Source organism: Taudactylus pleione, unplaced genomic scaffold (genome assembly GCF_031769625.1).
Source record: "Taudactylus pleione unplaced genomic scaffold, aTauple2 ptg001928l, whole genome shotgun sequence".
Classification (NCBI taxonomy): domain Eukaryota; kingdom Metazoa; phylum Chordata; class Amphibia; order Anura; family Myobatrachidae; genus Taudactylus; species Taudactylus pleione.
This window is the reverse complement of record NW_028286325.1, coordinates 10,206-32,874: the sequence shown is the minus strand read 5'-3', so window position 1 is coordinate 32,874 and position 22,669 is coordinate 10,206. Positions and strand designations below refer to the sequence as shown.

Genomic DNA, 22,669 nt, shown 5'->3' with positions numbered 1-22,669 from the left:
ATGCTGCCAGCAGGTCCTATATGTGCTGCCAACAGGTCCTATATGTGCTGCCAGCAGGTCCTATATGTGCTGCCAACAGGTCTTATATTCCTATATGTGCTGCCAACAGGTCCTATATATGCTGCCAACAGGTCCTATATTCCTATATGTGCTGCCAACAGGTCCTATATTCCTATATGTGCTGCCAACAGGTCCTATATGTGGTGCCAACAGGTCCTATATTCCTATATGTGCTGCCAACAGGTCCTATATGTGGTGCCAACAGGTCCTATATTCCTATATGTGCTGCCAACAGGTCCTATATGTGCTGCCAACAGGTCCTATATTCCTATATATGCTGCCAGCAGGTCCTATATGTGCTGCCAACAGGTCCTATATGTGCTGCCAGCAGGTCCTATATGTGCTGCCAACAGGTCCTATATTCCTATATGTGCTGCCAACAGGTCCTATATTCCTATATGTGCTGCCAACAGGTCCTATATGTGGTGCCAACAGGTCCTATATTCCTATATGTGCTGCCAACAGGTCCTATATGTGGTGCCAACAGGTCCTATATTCCTATATGTGCTGCCAACAGGTCCTATATGTGCTGCCAACAGGTCCTATATTCCTATATATGCTGCCAGCAGGTCCTATATGTGCTGCCAACAGGTCCTATATGTGCTGCCAGCAGGTCCTATATGTGCTGCCAACAGGTCCTATATGTGCTGCCAACAGGTCCTATATGTGCTGCCAACAGGTCTTATATTCCTATATGTGCTGCCAACAGGTCCTATATATGCTGCCAACAGGTCCTATATTCCTATATGTGCTGCCAACAGGTCCTATATTCCTATATGTGCTGCCAACAGGTCCTATATGTGGTGCCAACAGGTCCTATATTCCTATATGTGCTGCCAACAGGTCCTATATGTGGTGCCAACAGGTCCTATATTCCTATATGTGCTGCCAACAGGTCCTATATGTGCTGCCAACAGGTCCTATATTCCTATATATGCTGCCAGCAGGTCCTATATGTGCTGCCAACAGGTCCTATATGTGCTGCCAGCAGGTCCTATATGTGCTGCCAACAGGTCCTATATTCCTATATGTGCTGCCAACAGGTCCTATATTCCTATATGTGCTGCCAACAGGTCCTATATGTGGTGCCAACAGGTCCTATATTCCTATATGTGCTGCCAACAGGTCCTATATGTGGTGCCAACAGGTCCTATATTCCTATATGTGCTGCCAACAGGTCCTATATGTGCTGCCAACAGGTCCTATATTCCTATATATGCTGCCAGCAGGTCCTATATGTGCTGCCAACAGGTCCTATATGTGCTGCCAGCAGGTCCTATATGTGCTGCCAACAGGTCCTATATGTGCTGCCAACAGGTCCTATATGTGCTGCCAACAGGTCTTATATTCCTATATGTGCTGCCAACAGGTCCTATATATGCTGCCAACAGGTCCTATATTCCTATATGTGCTGCCAACAGGTCCTATATTCCTATATGTGCTGCCAACAGGTCCTATATGTGGTGCCAACAGGTCCTATATTCCTATATGTGCTGCCAACAGGTCCTATATGTGGTGCCAACAGGTCCTATATTCCTATATGTGCTGCCAACAGGTCCTATATGTGCTGCCAACAGGTCCTATATTCCTATATATGCTGCCAGCAGGTCCTATATGTGCTGCCAACAGGTCCTATATGTGCTGCCAGCAGGTCCTATATGTGCTGCCAACAGGTCCTATATTCCTATATGTGCTGCCAACAGGTCCTATATTCCTATATGTGCTGCCAACAGGTCCTATATGTGGTGCCAACAGGTCCTATATTCCTATATGTGCTGCCAACAGGTCCTATATGTGGTGCCAACAGGTCCTATATTCCTATATGTGCTGCCAACAGGTCCTATATGTGCTGCCAACAGGTCCTATATTCCTATATATGCTGCCAGCAGGTCCTATATGTGCTGCCAACAGGTCCTATATGTGCTGCCAGCAGGTCCTATATGTGCTGCCAGCAGGTCCTATATGTGCTGCCAACAGGTCCTATATTCCTATATGTGCTGCCAACAGGTCCTATATTCCTATATGTGCTGCCAACAGGTCCTATATGTGGTGCCAACAGGTCCTATATTCCTATATGTGCTGCCAACAGGTCCTATATGTGGTGCCAACAGGTCCTATATTCCTATATGTGCTGCCAACAGGTCCTATATGTGCTGCCAACAGGTCCTATATTCCTATATATGCTGCCAGCAGGTCCTATATGTGCAGCCAACAGGTCCTATATGTGCTGCCAGCAGGTCCTATATGTGCTGCCAACAGGTCCTATATGTGCTGCCAACAGGTCCTATATGTGCTGCCAACAGGTCTTATATTCCTATATGTGCTGCCAACAGGTCCTATATATGCTGCCAACAGGTCCTATATTCCTATATGTGCTGCCAACAGGTCCTATATTCCTATATGTGCTGCCAACAGGTCCTATATGTGGTGCCAACAGGTCCTATATTCCTATATGTGCTGCCAACAGGCCCTATATGTGGTGCCAACAGGTCCTATATTCCTATATGTGCTGCCAACAGGTCCTATATGTGCTGCCAACAGGTCCTATATTCCTATATATGCTGCCAGCAGGTCCTATATGTGCTGCCAACAGGTCCTATATGTGCTGCCAGCAGGTCCTATATGTGCTGCCAACAGGTCCTATATTCCTATATGTGCTGCCAACAGGTCCTATATTCCTATATGTGCTGCCAACAGGTCCTATATGTGGTGCCAACAGGTCCTATATTCCTATATGTGCTGCCAACAGGTCCTATATGTGGTGCCAACAGGTCCTATATTCCTATATGTGCTGCCAACAGGTCCTATATGTGCTGCCAACAGGTCCTATATTCCTATATATGCTGCCAGCAGGTCCTATATGTGCTGCCAACAGGTCCTATATGTGCTGCCAGCAGGTCCTATATGTGCTGCCAACAGGTCCTATATGTGCTGCCAACAGGTCCTATATGTGCTGCCAACAGGTCCTATATGTGCTGCCAACAGGTCTTATATTCCTATATGTGCTGCCAACAGGTCCTATATATGCTGCCAACAGGTCCTATATTCCTATATGTGCTGCCAACAGGTCCTATATTCCTATATGTGCTGCCAACAGGTCCTATATGTGGTGCCAACAGGTCCTATATTCCTATATGTGCTGCCAACAGGTCCTATATGTGGTGCCAACAGGTCCTATATTCCTATATGTGCTGCCAACAGGTCCTATATGTGCTGCCAACAGGTCCTATATTCCTATATATGCTGCCAGCAGGTCCTATATGTGCTGCCAACAGGTCCTATATGTGCTGCCAGCAGGTCCTATATGTGCTGCCAGCAGGTCCTATATGTGCTGCCAGCAGGTCCTACAGTGGTGCAAAAAAGTATTTGTACAGCCACGGATTGTGTAAGTTGTTGTGCTGTAAAAGATGAGAGAGGTCTGTAATTCCCATCATGGTTACACTATAACTGTGAGAGACAGAATCAGAACACAACTCCCCGGAAATCACATTGTAGGATTTATAAACAATTTGTATATTCTTGCGGAAAATAAATATTTGGACACCTATCACCAACCAGCAAGAATTCCGGCTTTCACAGACCTGTTACTACTTCCTTAGGAAGCTCCTCTATCCTCCACTCGTTACCTGTATTAATGGCACCTGTCTGAATTGGTTATAACTGTATAACAGACACCTGTCCACACCCCCAAACAGTCAGACTGCAACCTCTCCACCATGGCCAAGACCAGAGAGCTGTCTAAGGACACCAGGGACAACATTGTAGCCCAGCACAAGGCTGGGATGAGCTACGTGACAATAGGCCAGCAGCTTGGTGAGAGGAGATCAACTGTTGGCGCAATTATTAAAAAAATGGAAGAAATACAAGATCACTGGCAACCTCCCTGCACCAGGGGCTCCATGCAAGATCTCACCTCGTGGGGTATCAATGATCTTGAGAGCGGTGAGGGATCAGCCCAGAACTACACGGGGGGGACCTGGTCAATGACCTCAAGAGAGCTGGGACCAGAGTCACAAAGGTTACCATTAGTAACACACAACGTTGTCATGGATTCAAATCCTGCAGCACCCGAAAGGTCCCCCTGCTTAAGGTTTCATCTACACCTTATACACAGAGCCTGAAGGTTCTTTTATACTATGTTTTTAATAATTTTGTTCTTTAAGCAAAGTTTGTGTACATTGAACCATCAGAAAGCAAAGGTTTCACTTTCCCAGTCATGCTAAAAATATTCTGTATTTCAGAATATTTGGATATGGGAGACTCAACCTGTACTCACATGAGAGTTATATTGTGTGTACTCATTGTATGCTGCACCCACGGGAATCCCAGAGGGGGGAGCAGCCTTGTGTCCTCCTGTTCCGTACTACGGCAGAGCTATGCTCCAATCACAAATACCGTTGTATTGATAACTGGTTATGTACTTCTATCGTAATCATTTGGTAATTCTCTTGGCAATGTGCACTATACATACATATGGAAAGTACTCTGAATGATAAATAAATGCCCATAGATGCCATCTTGCATTAGGGCACTTTGGAATCGCCCTGCAGCACATGATCCTGTATGAACAACAAGCGGTGAGACAATGTCAGCACATAAGTGTGTACCTATTCCTGCAGCACCGAGAGATGATTTCAGGCCCTGATCAATCTCCTTAGCCCGGAGTATGACGGCTTCTGCAGCCATGACATTACATTACAACAAGTTAAGGGTGGAAGAAAAGACTGACATAGCAGTGGTACCGCCACGAGAAGATGGTTGTCAGTGTACCAAGACCGTCGTGGCCAACACAGAGTCTCCAGACTGGAACCTTTTCTGCCTTGACCTTAAGGACATGAGGAATTATGGTAATAATCAGAAAGAGGGAACCCAGAAGGTACAGCCAAAGAGTCCTCATGGTGTCCACCAGTACTGCCTGAGGAACCCTAGGCCATGAAGGCTACTTCTGGTAGACCCCATCTCTGTACCAAACTCCTGTGGCTGGAGACCACTTCCATGAATGAACGCCATGACGGCTCAGATAGTCAGTTTCCTACACCTGGATGAAGGATACGGAGATCGCTGGAATGTATCTTTCTGCCCAGTATAAGGAGCTTGGGGTTCCCATTTGTTGGTTTATGTATGGCATAGCAGTGGCCTTGTCAGATTGGGTGCGAAGGGCTCTGTCACGAAGGAACGGCTGAGCTTCATGCAGAGCTTTTAGTACTGCTCTTAGCTTTATGGGAAGAAGGACTTTGTTGGTCCCTTGGTTTCTCAGCATAGGCTGGCAGGAGGGCATTCTTTGCTGCCCAGGAACCCGCAATAATGGCGTCTAGCCCTGCCCCAAAAAGAGCCAGCAAAGGACAAGGGGCCGGATTCAGCACGGATCGCTATTCTGCTTATACGTATGCACCTGCGTTGCTAATACCACCAGTGCTATGTAAATGTCTGAATTCGCATTGCGGACACAACCGGACATAAGGACGCCCACTTCCCCTTACTCACAGCCGTACACTTGCCCAACATAGCAAAACAAATTGGTAACATCGAGTAACATTGGACCCAGACGCAGAGTTACGGAAGCTCAGACCTCACTCAGTAAATAGTTAACTTCTGCGCACGCTATGAGACTTCAGGAGGCGTCTGGTATCGCAGTGGATAATTTATGCATGTAAAAGCATTGAAACGCACTGGCACGCCTACGTTCGCACGGCCACCCCCCGTCACCACCCACAAACGGCCCTTCCTATCAATCACTCTGTAGATCGTCTGCATAGCCTCTGCATATGCAGTTCTGACCGCAGCGTCTGACGCAGTGGGGCCCATTTATTAATGATTGCATTTTGCAATGCGATCAGGGCATGCAGTACCGCCCCTGATCGCATTGCAAAATGCGATCCTATCTGCCGGATGTATTATCCGGGACATGCAGGGAGACGGGCTCCGAAAAGAGCCCGTCCCTGCGATGTCTCCGGAGGGCAGTCGGGGCTTCTGCGCATGCGCAGTCCCGCGGACTGCACATGAGCGGCGCCCATTGCCGGCGGAGGGATCTGGCAGATCCCTCCGCCGGCTGATATGCGGTAAGTGCCCATAGGAAACAGCGGCTAACGCTATCTGCAGATGACGTTAGCTGCTGGGGCCAATATCGGGAATGCTTCGCATTCCTGATATTGATACATTTGGGAGCATCGCATCCCCCATAGAAACTATGGGGGAGGCGGCTGCCGGCGGCAATGGAGGGATCGCAGCAGGTATCGGAGATACCTGCTGCGGTCCCTCCTTCATACATTCGGGGATACTAAGTATTTGAGGTAAACCCCCGAAAACAGGTGTTTTCGGGGAATTTACCTCAAATGCAGTTTGATAAATGGGCCCCTGTGCGAGTTAATCGAACCAATTGTGTGCGTATTAGCAACTGCGTCCCCTTGCTGAATCAGGCCCAATGTTTCCAAGGCCTACAGAAGATCAGAAGATAACTGACCACAGGAGATAACTGACCACAGAAGATAACTGACCACAGAAGATAACTGACCACAGAAGACAACTGACCACAGAAGACAACTGACCACAGAAGACAACTTACTATTTTTCTCCACAAAAGGTTTGCCCACAGGCTGGCTAGTTAGAGAGGGCACAATGAAAGCAGGATGCTCCTCTGGGCTTTTCATCTGTCCATCAGGAATTATATCTTCTTCCTCTAAGCCCAGGTCATTAGGAAATCCCTGCTCGAGGGGACGCATTTTCCTGGAATAGAGGTAAATACATGAACAGACAGTAGGTGGCGCTGACACACGGGCGTTTCGTTACTGAATGGCGCCTATTATAAACGCTTATTGTTTTTTTACATTTGCTGAGCATCAGATAGAGGAAAACTGGAAGAATTACAAATCAGAGAGACAGACAAAATCATTTAATATACAGTATATTCGGTTTAACAGTCTTTTAGGTACATAAAGTAGTTAATATCTTTAGTGCAACTCACTTTACTCTCCTGCGAGGTTTGCGGGCGATTCCTTCCTCATAGTGCTGGAAGTCCGTGCGACTGCCATTTTGTACTACAGATAAACTAGGAGGGTTTTGGTTGGTGAAAGAGGTTTCAGCGTCTAAAACAAAGAGCACAAAGATTCAAGGAACTTCTCATTTAAGAAATAATCAGGATCTTATGGGGTCACTGTGCATTTCTCAAAACTGGAAATCTAATTCTTACAAACATGCAGCAAAGACTGAAACAGCTTAGAGCAAAGGTCATGGACAGACAGACCGGAATCACACAGACCCCATAATCCCACCACCACAGCCCCCTTCTCTATGTAGGACACGTGATACAATATCTATGGATCCAAACGCTCCAATACTGAGACTGGACAGTATAATGCAGGAGCAGCCTTAATCCCTGTCTATGCATCAGTACAGGTGAATGCCCAGGAGATGGCAGGGAACGTAGCCGTATATACCAGGAGATGGCAGGGAACGTAGCCCAATATACCAGGAGATGGCAGGGAACGTAGCCCAATATACCAGGAGATGGCAGGGAGCATAGCCCAATATAACCAGGAGATGGCAGGGAACGTAGCCCAATATACCAGGAGATGGCAGGGAATGTAGCCCAATATACCAGGAGATGGCAGGGAACGTAGTCCAATATACCAGGAGATGGCAGGGAACGTAGCCTAATATAACCAGGAGAAGGCAGGGAACGTAGCCCAATATAACAGGAGATGGCAGGGAACGTAGCCCAATATAACCAGGAGATACCAGGGAACGTAGCCGAATATAACCAGGAGATGGCAGGGAACGTAGCCCAATATACCAGGAGATGGCAGGGAACGTAGCCCAATATAACCAGGAGATGGCAGGGAACGTAGCCCAAAATACCAGGAGATGGCAGGGAACGTAGCCCAATATACCACGAGATGGCAGGGAACATAGCCCAATATAACCAGGAGATGGCAGGGAACGTAGCCCAATATAACCAGGAGAAGGCAGGGAACGTAGCCCAATATACCACGAGATGGCAGGGAACGTAGCCCAATATAACCAGGAGATGGCAGGGAACGTAGCCCAATATAACCAGGAGATGGCAGGGAACGTAGCCCAAAATACCAGGAGATGGCAGGGAACGTAGCCCAATATACCAGGAGATGGCAGGGAACGTAGCCCAATATAACCAGGAGATGGCAGGGAACGTAGCCCAATATAACCAGGAGATTGCAGGGAACGTAGCCCAATATAACAGGAGATGGCAGGGAACGTAGCCCAATATAACCAGGAGATGGCAGGGAACGTAGCCCAATATACCAGGAGATGGCAGAGAACGTAGCCGTATATACCAGGAGAAGGCAGGGAACATAGCCGTATATACCAGGAGATGGCAGGGAACGTAGCCCAATATAACCAGGAGATGGCAGGGAACGTAGCCGAATCTAACCAGGGAACGTAGCCGAATATAACTAGGAGATGGCAGGGAACGTAGCCGAATATAACCAGGAGATGGCAGGGAACGTAGCCGAATATAACCAGGAGATGGCAGGGAACGTAGCCCAATATACCAGGAGATGGCAGGGAACATAGCCGAATATACCAGGAGATGGCAGGGAACGTAGCCCAATATACCAGGAGATTGCAGGGAACATAGCCCAATATAACCAGGAGATGGCAGGGAACGTAGCCCAATATACCAGGAGATGGCAGGGAACGTAGCCGTATATACCAAGGAACGTAGCCGAATATAACCAGGAGATGGCAGGGAACGTAGCCCAATATACCAGGAGATGGCAGGGAACGTAGCCGTATATACCCGGAGAAGGCAGGGAACGTAGCCGAATATACCAGGAGATGGCAGGGAACATAGCCCAATATACCAGGAGATGGTAGGGAACATAGCCCAATATAACCGATATTTTCTCTCTTAATAAGGAAGGGAACTTTTCGGCTTGTACCCAAGAAAGACTTTTCCACTATTTTGGAAAATATAACCTATATAACGGATCTAATAGACTGTATATGCACTCACCTGTCCCATGCTCCACATAGACAGACCACACTAAGACTGTATACAGCACCTGCCCTGAGCTCCTCTTCAGGGGTTGGACATATACAGAACCCTCTCTAATGGACTGTACACAGCACCTGTCCTGAGCTCCTCTTCGGTGGCTGGAAATATACAGAACCCTCTCTAATGGACTGTATACAGCACCTGTCCTGAGCTCCTCTTCGGGGGTTTGGGGGCTGGACTAATATAGAACCCTCTCTAATGGACTGTATACAGCACCTGTCCTGAGCTCCTCTTCGGGGGTTTGGGGGCTGGACTAATATAGAACCCTCTCTAATGGACTGTACACAGCACCTGTCCTGAGCACCTCTTCGGGGGTTGGACATATACAGAACCCTTTCTAACAGACTGTACACAGCACCTGTCCTGAGCTCATCTTTGGGGGTTGGACATAAATAGAACCCTCTCTAATAGACTGTATACAGCACCTGTCCTGAGCTCCTCTTTGGGGGTTGGACATATACAGAACCCTCTCTAATAGACTGTATACAGCACCTGTCCTGAGATAGTCTTCGGGGGTTGGACATATACAGAACCCTCTCTAATGGACTGTACACAGCACCTGTCCTGAGCTCCTCTTCGGGGGTTGGACATAAATAGAACCCTCTCTAATGGACTGTACACAGCACCTATCCTGAGCTCATCTTTGAGGGTTGGACATAAATAGAACCCTCTCTAATAGACTGTATACAGCACCTGTCCTGAGCTCCTCTTTGGGGGTTGGACATATACAGAACCCTCTCTAATAGACTGTACACAGCACCTGTCCTGAGATAGTCTTCGGGGGTTGGACATATACAGAACCCTCTCTAATGGACTGTACACAGCACCTGTCCTGAGCTCCTCTTCGGGGGTTGGACATAAATAGAACCCTCTCTAATGGACTGTACACAGCACCTGTCCTGAGCTCATCTTTGGGGGTTGGACATAAATAGAACCCTCTCTAATAGACTGTATACAGCACCTGTCCTGAGCTCCTCTTCGGGGGTTGGACATAAATAGAACCCTCTCTAATGGACTGTACACAGCACCTGTCCTGAGCTCATCTTTGGGGGTTGGACATAAATAGAACCCTCTCTAATAGACTGTATACAGCACCTGTCCTGAGCTCCTCTTTGGGGGTTGGACATATACAGAACCCTCTCTAATAGACTGTACACAGCACCTGTCCTGAGATAGTCTTCGGGGGTTGGACATATACAGAACCCTCTCTAATGGACTGTACACAGCACCTGTCCTGAGCTCCTCTTCGGGGGTTGGACATAAATAGAACCCTCTCTAATAGACTGTACACAGCACCTGTCCTGAGCTCCTCTGCTTTCTATGCTCTTCTGTTCAAATCAGATGACGTCGGTAAGATTATGTGGCAGTGGGGACAGGTCATAGACAGACACAGCAAGCCGATTTCTATGTTATTTACTTACGTATAAACATTTTTCCGTTTATTATTTCGCTCCATATTTATGTAAAACAATTGTTACAGCTGCCGACAGTCAGAGCTCACACACACACACACACACCTCTCACCTACAGCTGCCGACAGTCAGAGCTCTCACACACACACACCTCTCACCTACAGTTGCCGACAGTCAGAGCTCTCACACACACACACACACCTCTCACCTACAGTTGCCGACAGTCAGAGCTCACACACACCTCTCACCTACAGCTGCCGACAGTCAGAGCTCTCACACACACACACACACCTCTCACCTACAGTTGCCGACAGTCAGAGCTCTCACACACACCTCTCTCCTACAGCTGCCAACAGTCAGAGCTCACACACATCTCTCTCCTACCGACAGTCAGAGCTCTCACACACACACACACACACCTCTCACCTACAGTTGCCGACAGTCAGAGCTCACACACACCTCTCACCTACAGCTGCCGACAGTCAGAGCTCACACACACACACACACACACCTCTCACCTACAGCTGCAGACAGTCAGAGCTCACACACACACACACACACCTCTCTCCTACAGCTGCCAACAGTCAGAGCTCACACACATCTCTCTCCTACCGACAGTCAGAGCTCCCACACACCTCTCACCTACCGACAGTCAGAGCTCCCACACACCTCACACCTACCGACAGTCAGAGCTCCCACACACCTCACACCTACCGACAGTCAGAGCTCACACACACCTCACACCTACCGACAGTCAGAGCTCACACACACCTCACACCTACCGACAGTCAGAGCTCCCACACACCTCTCACCTACAGCTGCCAACAGTCAGAACACACACACATCTCTCTCCTACCGACAGTCAAAGCTCACACACAAACGCACACACACAACCTCTCACCTACAGCTGCCGACAGTCAGAGCTCTCACACACACACACACCCACACCTCTCACCTACAGCTGCCGACAGTCAGAGCTCACACACACACCTCTCACCTACAGCTGCCGACAGTCAGAGCTCACACACACCTCTCACCTACCGACAGTCAAAGCTCACATACACCTCTCACCTACAGCTGCCGACAGTCAGAGCTCACACACACACACCTCTCACCTACAGCTGCCGACAGTCAGAGCTCACACACACACACCTCTCACCTACAGTTGCCGACAGTCAGAGCTCCCACACACCTCTCACCTACCGACAGTCAGAGCTCACACACACCTCTCACCTACAGCTGCCAACAGTCAGAGCTCACACACACCTCACCTACAGTTGCCGACAGTCAGAGCTCACACACACCTCTCACCTACCAACAGTCAGAGCTCCCACACACCTCTCACCTACAGCTGCCAACAGTCAGAGCTCACATACACACACACCTCTCACCTACAGTTGCCGACAGTCAGAACTCACACACATCTCTCACCTACCGACAGTCAGAGCTCCCACACACCTCTCACCTACAGCTGCCAACAGTCAGAGCTCACATACACACACACCTCTCACCTACAGTTGCCGACAGTCAGAGCTCACACACACCTCTCACCTACCGACAGTCAAAGCTCACACACACACCTCACCTCTCACCTACAGCTGCCGACAGTCAAAGCTCTCACACACACACACACCTCTCACCTACAGCTGCCGACAGTCAGAACTCACACACACCTCTCTCCTACCGACAGTCAGAGCTCACACACACACACACCTCTCACCTACAGCTGCCGACAGTCAGAACTCACACACATCTCTCACCTACCGACAGTCAGAGCTCCCACACACCTCTCACCTACAGCTGCCAACAGTCAGAGCTCACATACACACACACCTCTCACCTACAGTTGCCGACAGTCAGAGCTCCCACACACCTCTCACCTACCGACAGTCAGAGATCACACACACACACACCTCTCTCCTACCGACAGTCAGAGCTCACACACACACACACACCTCTCACCTACAGCTGCCGACAGTCAGAGCTCACACACACCTCTCACCTACAGCTGCCGACAGTCAGAGCTCACACACATCTCTCTCCTACCGACAGTCAGAGCTCCCACACACCTCTCACCTACAGCTGCCAACAGTCAGAGCTCACATACACACACACCTCTCACCTACAGTTGCCGACAGTCAGAGCTCACACACCTCTCACCTACCGACAGTCAGAGCTCCCAACACACACACACACACACCTTTCACCCACAGCTGCCGACAGTCAGAGTTCACACACACACCTCACCTACAGTCAGAGCTCACACACACCTCTCACCTACCTACAGTCAGAGCTCCCAAAACACACACACACACACACACACACACCTCACCTACAGCTGCTGACAGTCAGAGCTCACACACACCTCACCTACCTACAGTCAGAGCTCCCAACACACACACACCTCTCACCTACAGTCAGAGCTCACACAAACCTCTCACCTGTCAGCTTCTTTTTTTTCCTTTTTCGTCTTTCAGGTGTGAAGGAATCTTTGCTTTCATAAGTCTTCCCAGCTGTGTCCTGTGCGGTATCCTCTGCTGAAGGAGAAGATCATTAGGGTGTATTACAGGGCCGTAACTAGGGTAGTGCGGCCGGTGCATTGGCACAGGGCACCGGGCGGTGTTTGGGCCTGTCAGTTTTCCTGTTTATTATCATTCTCACTTGTAGCTTCCTCTTCTTTTATCCCCAGAATCTCCTGGTGAGGCCATGGCCCTTTTTCATGTGCACTATCTAATGTCCCTATTTGAAAAATGGGGAGGAGGGGGGTGCCAATATGCCTTCTGGCACATGGTACCAAAATGTCTACTTATGGCTCTGGGGGTAGATTTATTATAGCGGCACATTATCGCTTCCTGCTTCGCGTCTTTACCGAGGCGAAGCAGGAAGCACTACCGATGAGATGCAAGAACATCTCATCGGCCGGAACGGGGGAGCGATAACTCCCCCTCTGGCGCTCCCCGCTAGAGACCGCAGCGCATCAGCCTAGTGCTGATGCCGTGTCTCTGTCCCGGCCGGCTCCACTGAGCATGTGCGGGATCTCGCAAGTATTGCGAGATTCCCGCATGTAGCCTGGAGCCAGCAGCCACCGCAGCAGGGACAGTGCTGTACCTGCTGTGGGGATAGGGCAGCGCCAGGCTGTAGCTGTCGATAGCGACAGCGGGCCAAATGGTCAGGCGATCTAACCATTCATACATCTCCTCCTCCCCCCCCCCCCAGTGTATTATAGTTCTCTCTACGTCTGGTCTGATACTATCAGCACAAAGTAGTAATGACACCAGAAATAAAAAAAAAGAGATATGTTCATTTAACTCTGAATAAGGAGATTTGCATGAAGTTTAATCTATCTGATCTGTGCAGGAAATCCCATGCCAACCAAATGATGCCATATGCCCAGGGGCAGTGCCCTTCTCTCTTCACATTTTCTGCACAGATCCAGACACCTCTCACCCCACAGGAACCTCCTTAATTGAAGTTACGCAAACTTATCTTTTATTATAACCATTGTGTCTGTTTTCATTATTCTTATTTTAATGACTGTAAAGCTGTAACTGAAAAAAATAGGTCACTGGGACCTGCCCCCGTCTCACTACTTCTACAAGGCAGCAGAAGATTACACCCCATTATACCGGTTCTTGGTACCAGCCTGGACTTATAGCTCTATGTACACGAATGGAAAGGTTTTCCCCAATACATCTGGTTTCCTACAACATGGTGACTAAAATGAAATTCTCTAAGGCCAATATCCAATTATAATGTTATTTATATAGCGCTTTTCTCCTAAAGGACTCAAAGTGCTTTACATTTGCCTTTACAGTACAAAATAAGCTTAAACAATGGACATTAGTGAAATGCTTGGGTGAAGAGGTCTTGAGTCTATTTTTGAAGGATTCTAGAGTGGAGGCCTCTGGAACTGTGCGGGGAAGTGAGTTCCATAAGGTTGGAGCCACAAAACTGAAAGCTCGACCCCCAGACGAATTCCGCGAGATTCTAGGTACTGTTAATAGTCCTTCGTCAACGGATCGCAGTAATCGAGTGGGACAGTAGGGAATCAGAAGCTGCTTCAGGTTCCTTGGGCCATGGTCATGTAGGACTTTGTAAGTTATTAATCCAATCTTGAAAGCAATTCGCCATCTGACAGGCAGCCAGTGAAGGGAGTAGATAATGGGTGTTATGTGGTTGGAACGGAGCTGGTTGGCTAATAGCCTGGCAGCTGCATTTTGTACCATCTGCAAGCGGTGCAATTCTTTTGCTGGGAGACCGAGGTATAGGGCATTGCAGTAGTATAGGCGTGATGATATAAATGCATGTATGACTTTAGGCAGATCTTCTGAGGGAATTAAGTGCTTGATTCTGGCTATGTTCCTCAGATGAAAGAATGAGGATTTGATTGTGGCTGATACCTGATGTTTAAGTGTCAGAGGCCACTATCCAGGACACCACCAAGATTCCGCACATATTTAGTGTTTTGTAATTCTGAACCCCCAAGCGTAAGTCCCGTTGGTTGGCTATGCTGTAGCTCTGTCCTGTGACCTATCATAAGGACCTCTGTTTTATCAGGGTTCAGTCGCAGCCAACTGGTACTCATCCACTCCTGAAGCTCAGCTAGGCAGCCATTTAGGGTTGTTATGGGGTCCTTTGTACCTGGAGCAAAGGACAGGTACAGTTGTGTATCATCTGCATAGCAGTGGTAGACCAGGCCATGACGTCTGATTATTTCACCCAATGGTAACATGTATACTGCAAAAAGCATGAGAGATAGTATAGAACCCTGTGGGACACCGCATGGAAGTGACACTGGTGATGAAGAGTTTACTCCAGAAGAAACTCTGTGACCTGTGAGCTGGTTCAAATCAGAAATGATTTGAACCAGCTAAGAACTGTGCCATCCAGTCCACAGAAATTTTTCAGGCGCTCACTTAGAATCCCATGGTCCACAGTATCAAATGCTGCTGAGAGATCCAGAAGGATTAAGATTGAACAATCACCTCTGTCTCTTGCCATCAGAAGATCATTAAACACACATACCAGGGCTGTTTCAGTGCTATGTCTTCTCCTGAATCCTCACTGGAATGGATCATAAATATCATGGGTAGACAGGTGGGTTTCCAGTTGCATTGCCACCACTTTCTCAATGACCTTTCCTAGAAAAGGAAGGTCTGATACTGGTCTATAGTTGGTCATGCAGTCTGGGTCTAAGTTAGGTTTTTAAGAAGTGGTCTAACAATTGCTTCCTTTCCTGGAGAAATGCCTGTTTGCAAAGAGCATTGAACTATTTATTGAATTACAGGGCCAATAATGTCTATACACCCTATGAGAAGCTTGGTTGAGGTAGGGTCCAGATCACAGGTGGTGGGTCGCAACATTCTGATTATTTTGGCAATGTCTTTTACATCCATTATGTCAAAGCTGTTCCAGGGAGACAGGTGGCTTACCTTGGCAGGCTTGGTAGTTTGGCAATCCTTTGATGGCACTGTGGGGATTGCAGCCTGTATGGAGGATACTTTATCTGCAAAGAATTTTGCAAACTCATTGCATCGTGACTAGGAGAGGGTTTCATCGTGCTGCAGGCATGCTGGTTAGCAAAGCATCTCCACTGTACGGAAAAGCTGAGCTGGCCTATTGTTTGCTGCCTTGATCTCATTTGAAAGGAACTCTGTTTTCTAACGGGTGATTGTTGATTGACATTCTCTTATATGTTTGATTAGTGTTAACTTATCCTTTACCAGGTTCGTCTTCCTCCATCGTCTTTCAAGTCTACGCCCCCTTTTCTTGAGTTCACTAACACTATTGTCAAACAAATGGGATTGACGGTGTGGTACGAGGGGTCGTATACGCACAGAGGCAATAATATCCATTGCAGCTGTCACATCTGTTATAGTAATGGACTAGAGAACAAGTATCTTCACTGGTACCCCATTTCCACAGAAAGATCAAGGTTTGCTGCAAAAGGGAGGTCATGCCCCTCCTTGGACGATACCTTGCCAACTCCATGGGTAAAGTTCTATTAGTTAAATTAGCCGCAAAAACTTAACGCCCTTGCCCATATATGTCACCTTTCGCTCCAGTTTATCAGGCTATCCTATTGCAAAAGCAGCAAAGATGTATTCGTGCGATAATTTTTGCAGGGATGACCGGAGAAAAATACAGGAGAGAATGGGGAAATCAGCTTGTACCAGGGTTGCATAAAAATATAAAAAAAAATCGGATATATTTGATTTAAATCAGATTTTTTTGGATTTAAATAGGATATTTCAATGAAACATTTTTTTTTTTTTTTTTTTTAAAGTAAACTGTTTAATTTTAGATGTTTAAACCTTGTTTTAAAATGATCACAGTAACAGAATAAATACACACTAAACAGTTGCATCGAGAAGTACAATTAGGCTGTGAATTTCACTCAGTTGTTTGAGTCTGAATCAAACATGTATCTGTCTTTGTCCACGTCCTCACGTTTGTCCTCAAAAGGCTCTGTAGCTGCTTTTTCATTTCCCTATCCGTTTCGTGTTATCGATTGTACAGAACCGTACGTTGAAAAATCCTTTCAATTCCTGCACTAGATGAAACTGCGCTGAACGTCTGCTTCAGAGGATTTACTACAGAAGTGTCTGACTGAAGCTGAGCTGCGTAGGACATCCACCAGCCTAGAGGAGATACCTGGTGTAAAGTGTCCACTTCAAACATGTATGGTGCAAATGGTTTCATGGATGCAAGAACGTTGATGGTAACCGGCATAATTTGACGATTATTGGCATGAGCAAACTCTACAGCAGTCTCAGCAGGACTAAGGTTTTCTCCCCTGTACCGAGGATCAGGTAGATTAGCCAGCAAGTGGGCATCTGTGAGAGCAACGTTAGCTATTGCCTTTGCCATCTTTACTACATTGCTGAGGTGTCCAATCTCTTCAAGATCATCTCACAGCTTCTTCCACACTTGTACGACCTCACTGATTGTGCAGTTGTGTCTGTGCACAATCCAGGGCTACAATTACATCATTTGATTTAAATTGTGCGACCCCGGCGTGTACAGATATAGGATAACATTATACATGACGCTTAGTGGCCATTAGCAAAGGGTATGGGGTCCTTAAACTCTGGCTGTTAAATGATTTTCTCTCATAACAGTGAAAACATGATAGAAAGTTATTTTATGGACAAAATAAATGCTGTAGTTAAATTAGAGGTACATAAAAATGGGTGTATGTATATTTTTAAGTCACTTTAGTGCACTTATAAAAATTGTTAAAACAGTGCAAGTGACAAGGTCCTATCCATAAAGCCCCCAAAATACCTATCCCGCTACTATAAACCCATTTTCCAGCACTTTTCACCCCAAGAATGACGTCATTATAAGCCCAATTAAGCTAAATAAAATAGTATTTTTGCCTAATTGGCCATTAATGGGGGTGTTTAAGGGGTTCTAGATCAAGTCCCTACATTTTTGTCTTAAAATAGGGGTTTTGCACAAGTTGTCACCTGCTCAGAGTTATAGAATTTGCACGTAAGAAAACTGCGGCTACCAGAACAACATGTAATACCCAATGTGCTGCTTATCCTGGCTCATAGTACATGGCACCACGTAATATACATTATTATACTCATATTATTATTATGTACATGTAATACCCAATGTGCTGCTTATCCCGGCTCATAGTACATGGCACCACGTAATATACATTATTATACTCATATTATTATTATGTACATGTAATACCCAATGTGCTGCTTATCCCGGCTCATAGCATATGGCCCCACGTGCTGTATATTATTATACTCATATTATTATTATGTACATGTAATACCCAATGTGCTGCTTATCCCGGCTCATAGTATATGGCCCCACGTGCTGTACATTATTATACTCATATCTTATTATTATTATGTGCATGTAATACCCAATGTGCTGCTTATCCCGGCTCATAGCATATGGCCCCACGTAATATACATTATTATACTCATATCTTATTATTATTATGTGCATGTAATACCCAATGTGCTGCTTATCCCGGCTCATATTACATGGCCCCACGTGCTGTATATTATTGTACTCATATTATTATGTGCATGTAATACCCAATGTGCTGCTTATCCCGGCTCATAGCATATGGCCCCACGTGCTGTATATTATTGTACTCATATTATTATGTGCATGTAATACCCAATGTGCTGCTTATCCCGGCTCATAGCATATGGCCCCACGTGCTGTATATTATTGTACTCATATTATTATGTGCATGTAATACCCAATGTGCTGCTTATCCCGGCTCATAGCATATGGCCCCACGTACTGTACATTATTATACTCCTATCTTATTATTATGTGAATGTAATACCCAATGTGCTGCTTATCCCGGCTCATAGCATATGGCCCCACGTACTGTATATTATTGTACTCATATTATTATTATGTGCATGTAATACCCAATGTGCTGCTTATCCCGGCTCATAGCATATGGCCCCACGTGCTGTATATTATTGTACTCATATTATTATGTGCATGTAATACCCAATGTGCTGCTTATCCCGGCTCATAGCATATGGCCCCACGTACTGTATATTATTGTACTCATATTATTATGTGCATGTAATACCCAATGTGCTGCTTATCCCGGCTCTTAGCATATGGCCCCACGTGCTGTACATTATTATACTCATTATTATTATGTGCATGTAATACCCAATGTGCTGCTTATCCCGGCTCATAGCATATGGCCCCACGTACTGTATATTATTGTACTCATATTATTATTATGTGCATGTAATACCCAATGTGCTGCTTATCCCGGCTCTTAGCATATGGCCCCACGTGCTGTATATTATTATACTCATATTATTATTATGTACATGTAATACCCAATGTGCTGCTTATCCCGGCTCATAGTATATGGCCCCACGTGCTATACATTATTATACTCATATCTTATTATTATTATGTGCATGTAATACCCAATGTGCTGCTTATCCCGGCTCATAGCATATGGCCCCACGTAATATACATTATTATACTCATATCTTATTATTATTATGTGCATGTAATACCCAATGTGCTGCTTATCCCGGCTCATATTACATGGCCCCACGTGCTGTATATTATTGTACTCATATTATTATGTGCATGTAATACCCAATGTGCTGCTTATCCCGGCTCATAGCATATGGCCCCACGTACTGTATATTATTGTACTCATATTATTATGTGCATGTAATACCCAATGTGCTGCTTATCCCGGCTCTTAGCATATGGCCCCACGTGCTGTACATTATTATACTCATATATTATTATTATGTGCATGTAATACCCAATGTGCTGCTTATCCCGGCTCATAGCATATGGCCCCACGTACTGTATATTATTGTACTCATATTATTATTATGTGCATGTAATACCCAATGTGCTGTTTATCCTGGCTCATAGCATATGGCCCCACGTACTGTACATTATTATACTCATTATTATTATGTGCATGTAATACCCAATGTGCTGCTTATCCCGGCTCATAGCATATGGCCCCACGTGCTGTACATTATTATACTCATATATTATTATTATGTGCATGTAATACCCAATGTGCTGCTTATCCCGGCTCATAGCATATGGCCCCACGTACTGTATATTATTGTACTCATATTATTATTATGTGCATGTAATACCCAATGTGCTGCTTATCCCGGCTCTTAGCATATGGCCCCACGTGCTGTACATTATTATACGCATATATTATTATTATGTGCATGTAATACCTAATGTGCTGCTTATCCCGGCTCATAGTATATGGCCCCACGTACTGTACATTATTATACTCCTATCTTATTATTATGTGAATGTAATACCCAATGTGCTGCTTATCCCGGCTCATAGCATATGGCCCCACGTGCTGTATATTATTGTACTCATATTATTATGTGCATGTAATACCCAATGTGCTGCTTATCCCGGCTCTTAGCATATGGCCCCACGTGCTGTATATTATTATACTCATATCTTATTATTATTATGTGCATGTAATACCCAATGTGCTGCTTATCCCGGCTCATAGCATATGGCCCCACGTACTGTATATTATTGTACTCATATTATTATTATGTGCATGTAATACCCAATGTGCTGTTTATCCTGGCTCATAGCATATGGCCCCACGTGCTGTACATTATTATACGCATATATTATTATTATGTGCATGTAATACCTAATGTGCTGCTTATCCCGGCTCATAGTATATGGCCCCACGTAATATACATTATTATACTCATATCTTATTATTATTATGTGCATGTAATACCCAATGTGCTGCTTATCCCGGCTCATATTACATGGCCCCACGTGCTGTATATTATTGTACTCATATTATTATGTGCATGTAATACCCAATGTGCTGCTTATCCCGGCTCATAGCATATGGCCCCACGTGCTGTACATTATTATACTCATATATTATTATTATGTGCATGTAATACCCAATGTGCTGCTTATCCCGGCTCATAGCATATGGCCCCACGTACTGTATATTATTGTACTCATATTATTATTATGTGCATGTAATACCCAATGTGCTGCTTATCCCGGCTCTTAGCATATGGCCCCACGTGCTGTACATTATTATACGCATATATTATTATTATTATGTGCATGTAATACCTAATGTGCTGCTTATCCCGGCTCATAGCATATGGCCCCACGTACTGTACATTATTATACTCATATTATTATTATGTGCATGTAATACCCAATGTGCTGCTTATCCCGGCTCATAGCATATGGCCCCACGTGCTGTACATTATTATACTCATTATTATTATGTGCATGTAATACCCAATGTGCTGCTTATCCCGGCTCATAGCATATGGCCCCACGTACTGTACATTATTATACTCATATTATTATTATGTGCATGTAATAGCCAATGTGCTGCTTATCCCGGCTCATAGCATATGGCCCCACGTGCTGTACATTATTATACTCATATATTATTATTATGTGCATGTAATACCCAATGTGCTGCTTATCCCGGCTCATAGCATATGGCCCCACGTACTGTATATTATTGTACTCATATTATTATTATGTGCATGTAATACCCAATGTGCTGCTTATCCCGGCTCATAGCATATGGCCCCACGTGCTGTATATTATTGTACTCATATTATTATTATGTGCATGTAATACCCAATGTGCTACTGGTCTTTGGCTTCTTCTTCTTTGGGCGACTGATGGGAATTTCATCTGCAAGAAACATATATAATAATATATACTGTATATAGTTTTATCTACACATTATCTAAGTTTTTTAATAGTTTTGTTTATCAACACCTCTATGTATGAGCCTACCAGGGAAAGTACTCGCATGTCTATGTATGAGCCTAACAAGGAAAGTACTCACATGTCTATGTATGAACCTAACAAGGAAAGTACTCACATGTCTATGTATGAGCCTAACAAGGAAAGTACTCACATGTCTATGTATGAACCTAACAAGGAAAGTACTCACATGTCTATGTATGAGCCTACCAGGGAAAGTACTAGCATGTCTATGTATGAGCCTACCAGGGAAAGTACTCGCATGTCTATGAATGAGCCTACCAGGGAAAGTACTCATATGTCTATGAATGAGCCTAACAAGGAAAGTACTCACATGTCTATGTATGTCCTAAATAAAGAATGACACTTACCCTGAGATGAGCTTCAGCACCAAAGACAAATCCATCGAAATATATGACAAAAGATAAAAAGACAAAAGCAGAGCAAAATGATTTTTTTTTTTAAATCTAAAAAAAAAAAACAACATCAACACCAACCAAAGATTCAGAAGTATAACCTGCAAACAAAAACCTGCAAACTCTAGATGCAAGCCTAAAGCAATAAAGGCCTAAAATTGCTGCAATACTGATTGGACACAGAAAAACTATCCAACATCCACGGGCCGTCAGTTTGCAGAGTGTAGGAGACTGACAATCTGCACAATACAGGATGCTGACTGCACTCCCAGCCCTACACCCTACAGCGCTGGTGACGTATAATATTATATATATATATATATATATATTTTGTGATAGGATCATGGGTAAAGTGGTCTGTGGCAGGTACATTTGTCCCAGATTCCTGTCTTATGTGTTTTAAACCCCCAGGAGAAAGTCTGCAGTGTAGCAGGCTTGAGTTTCGGCTTTTTGAA

The 22,669-nt window shown here is 45.6% G+C and overlaps 1 protein-coding gene across 1 annotated transcript in view; it reads right to left on the bottom strand.

Moving 5' to 3' along the window:
- The window catches only part of TMEM237 (transmembrane protein 237), a gene marked incomplete at its 5' end in the record, with an annotated part of 42,392 nt that extends 20,669 nt beyond the window's left edge, over window positions 1-21,723 (bottom strand). Inside the window, 4 exons of the mRNA XM_088465266.1 lie at window positions 6,623-6,783; window positions 7,022-7,142; window positions 12,948-13,043; window positions 21,667-21,723. Of these exons, the coding sequence (XP_088321392.1) occupies window positions 6,623-6,783; window positions 7,022-7,142; window positions 12,948-13,043; window positions 21,667-21,723 (435 nt within the window). The remainder of the gene's footprint in view (window positions 1-6,622; window positions 6,784-7,021; window positions 7,143-12,947; window positions 13,044-21,666) is intronic.
- Window positions 21,724-22,669: the final 946 nt, after the last annotated feature.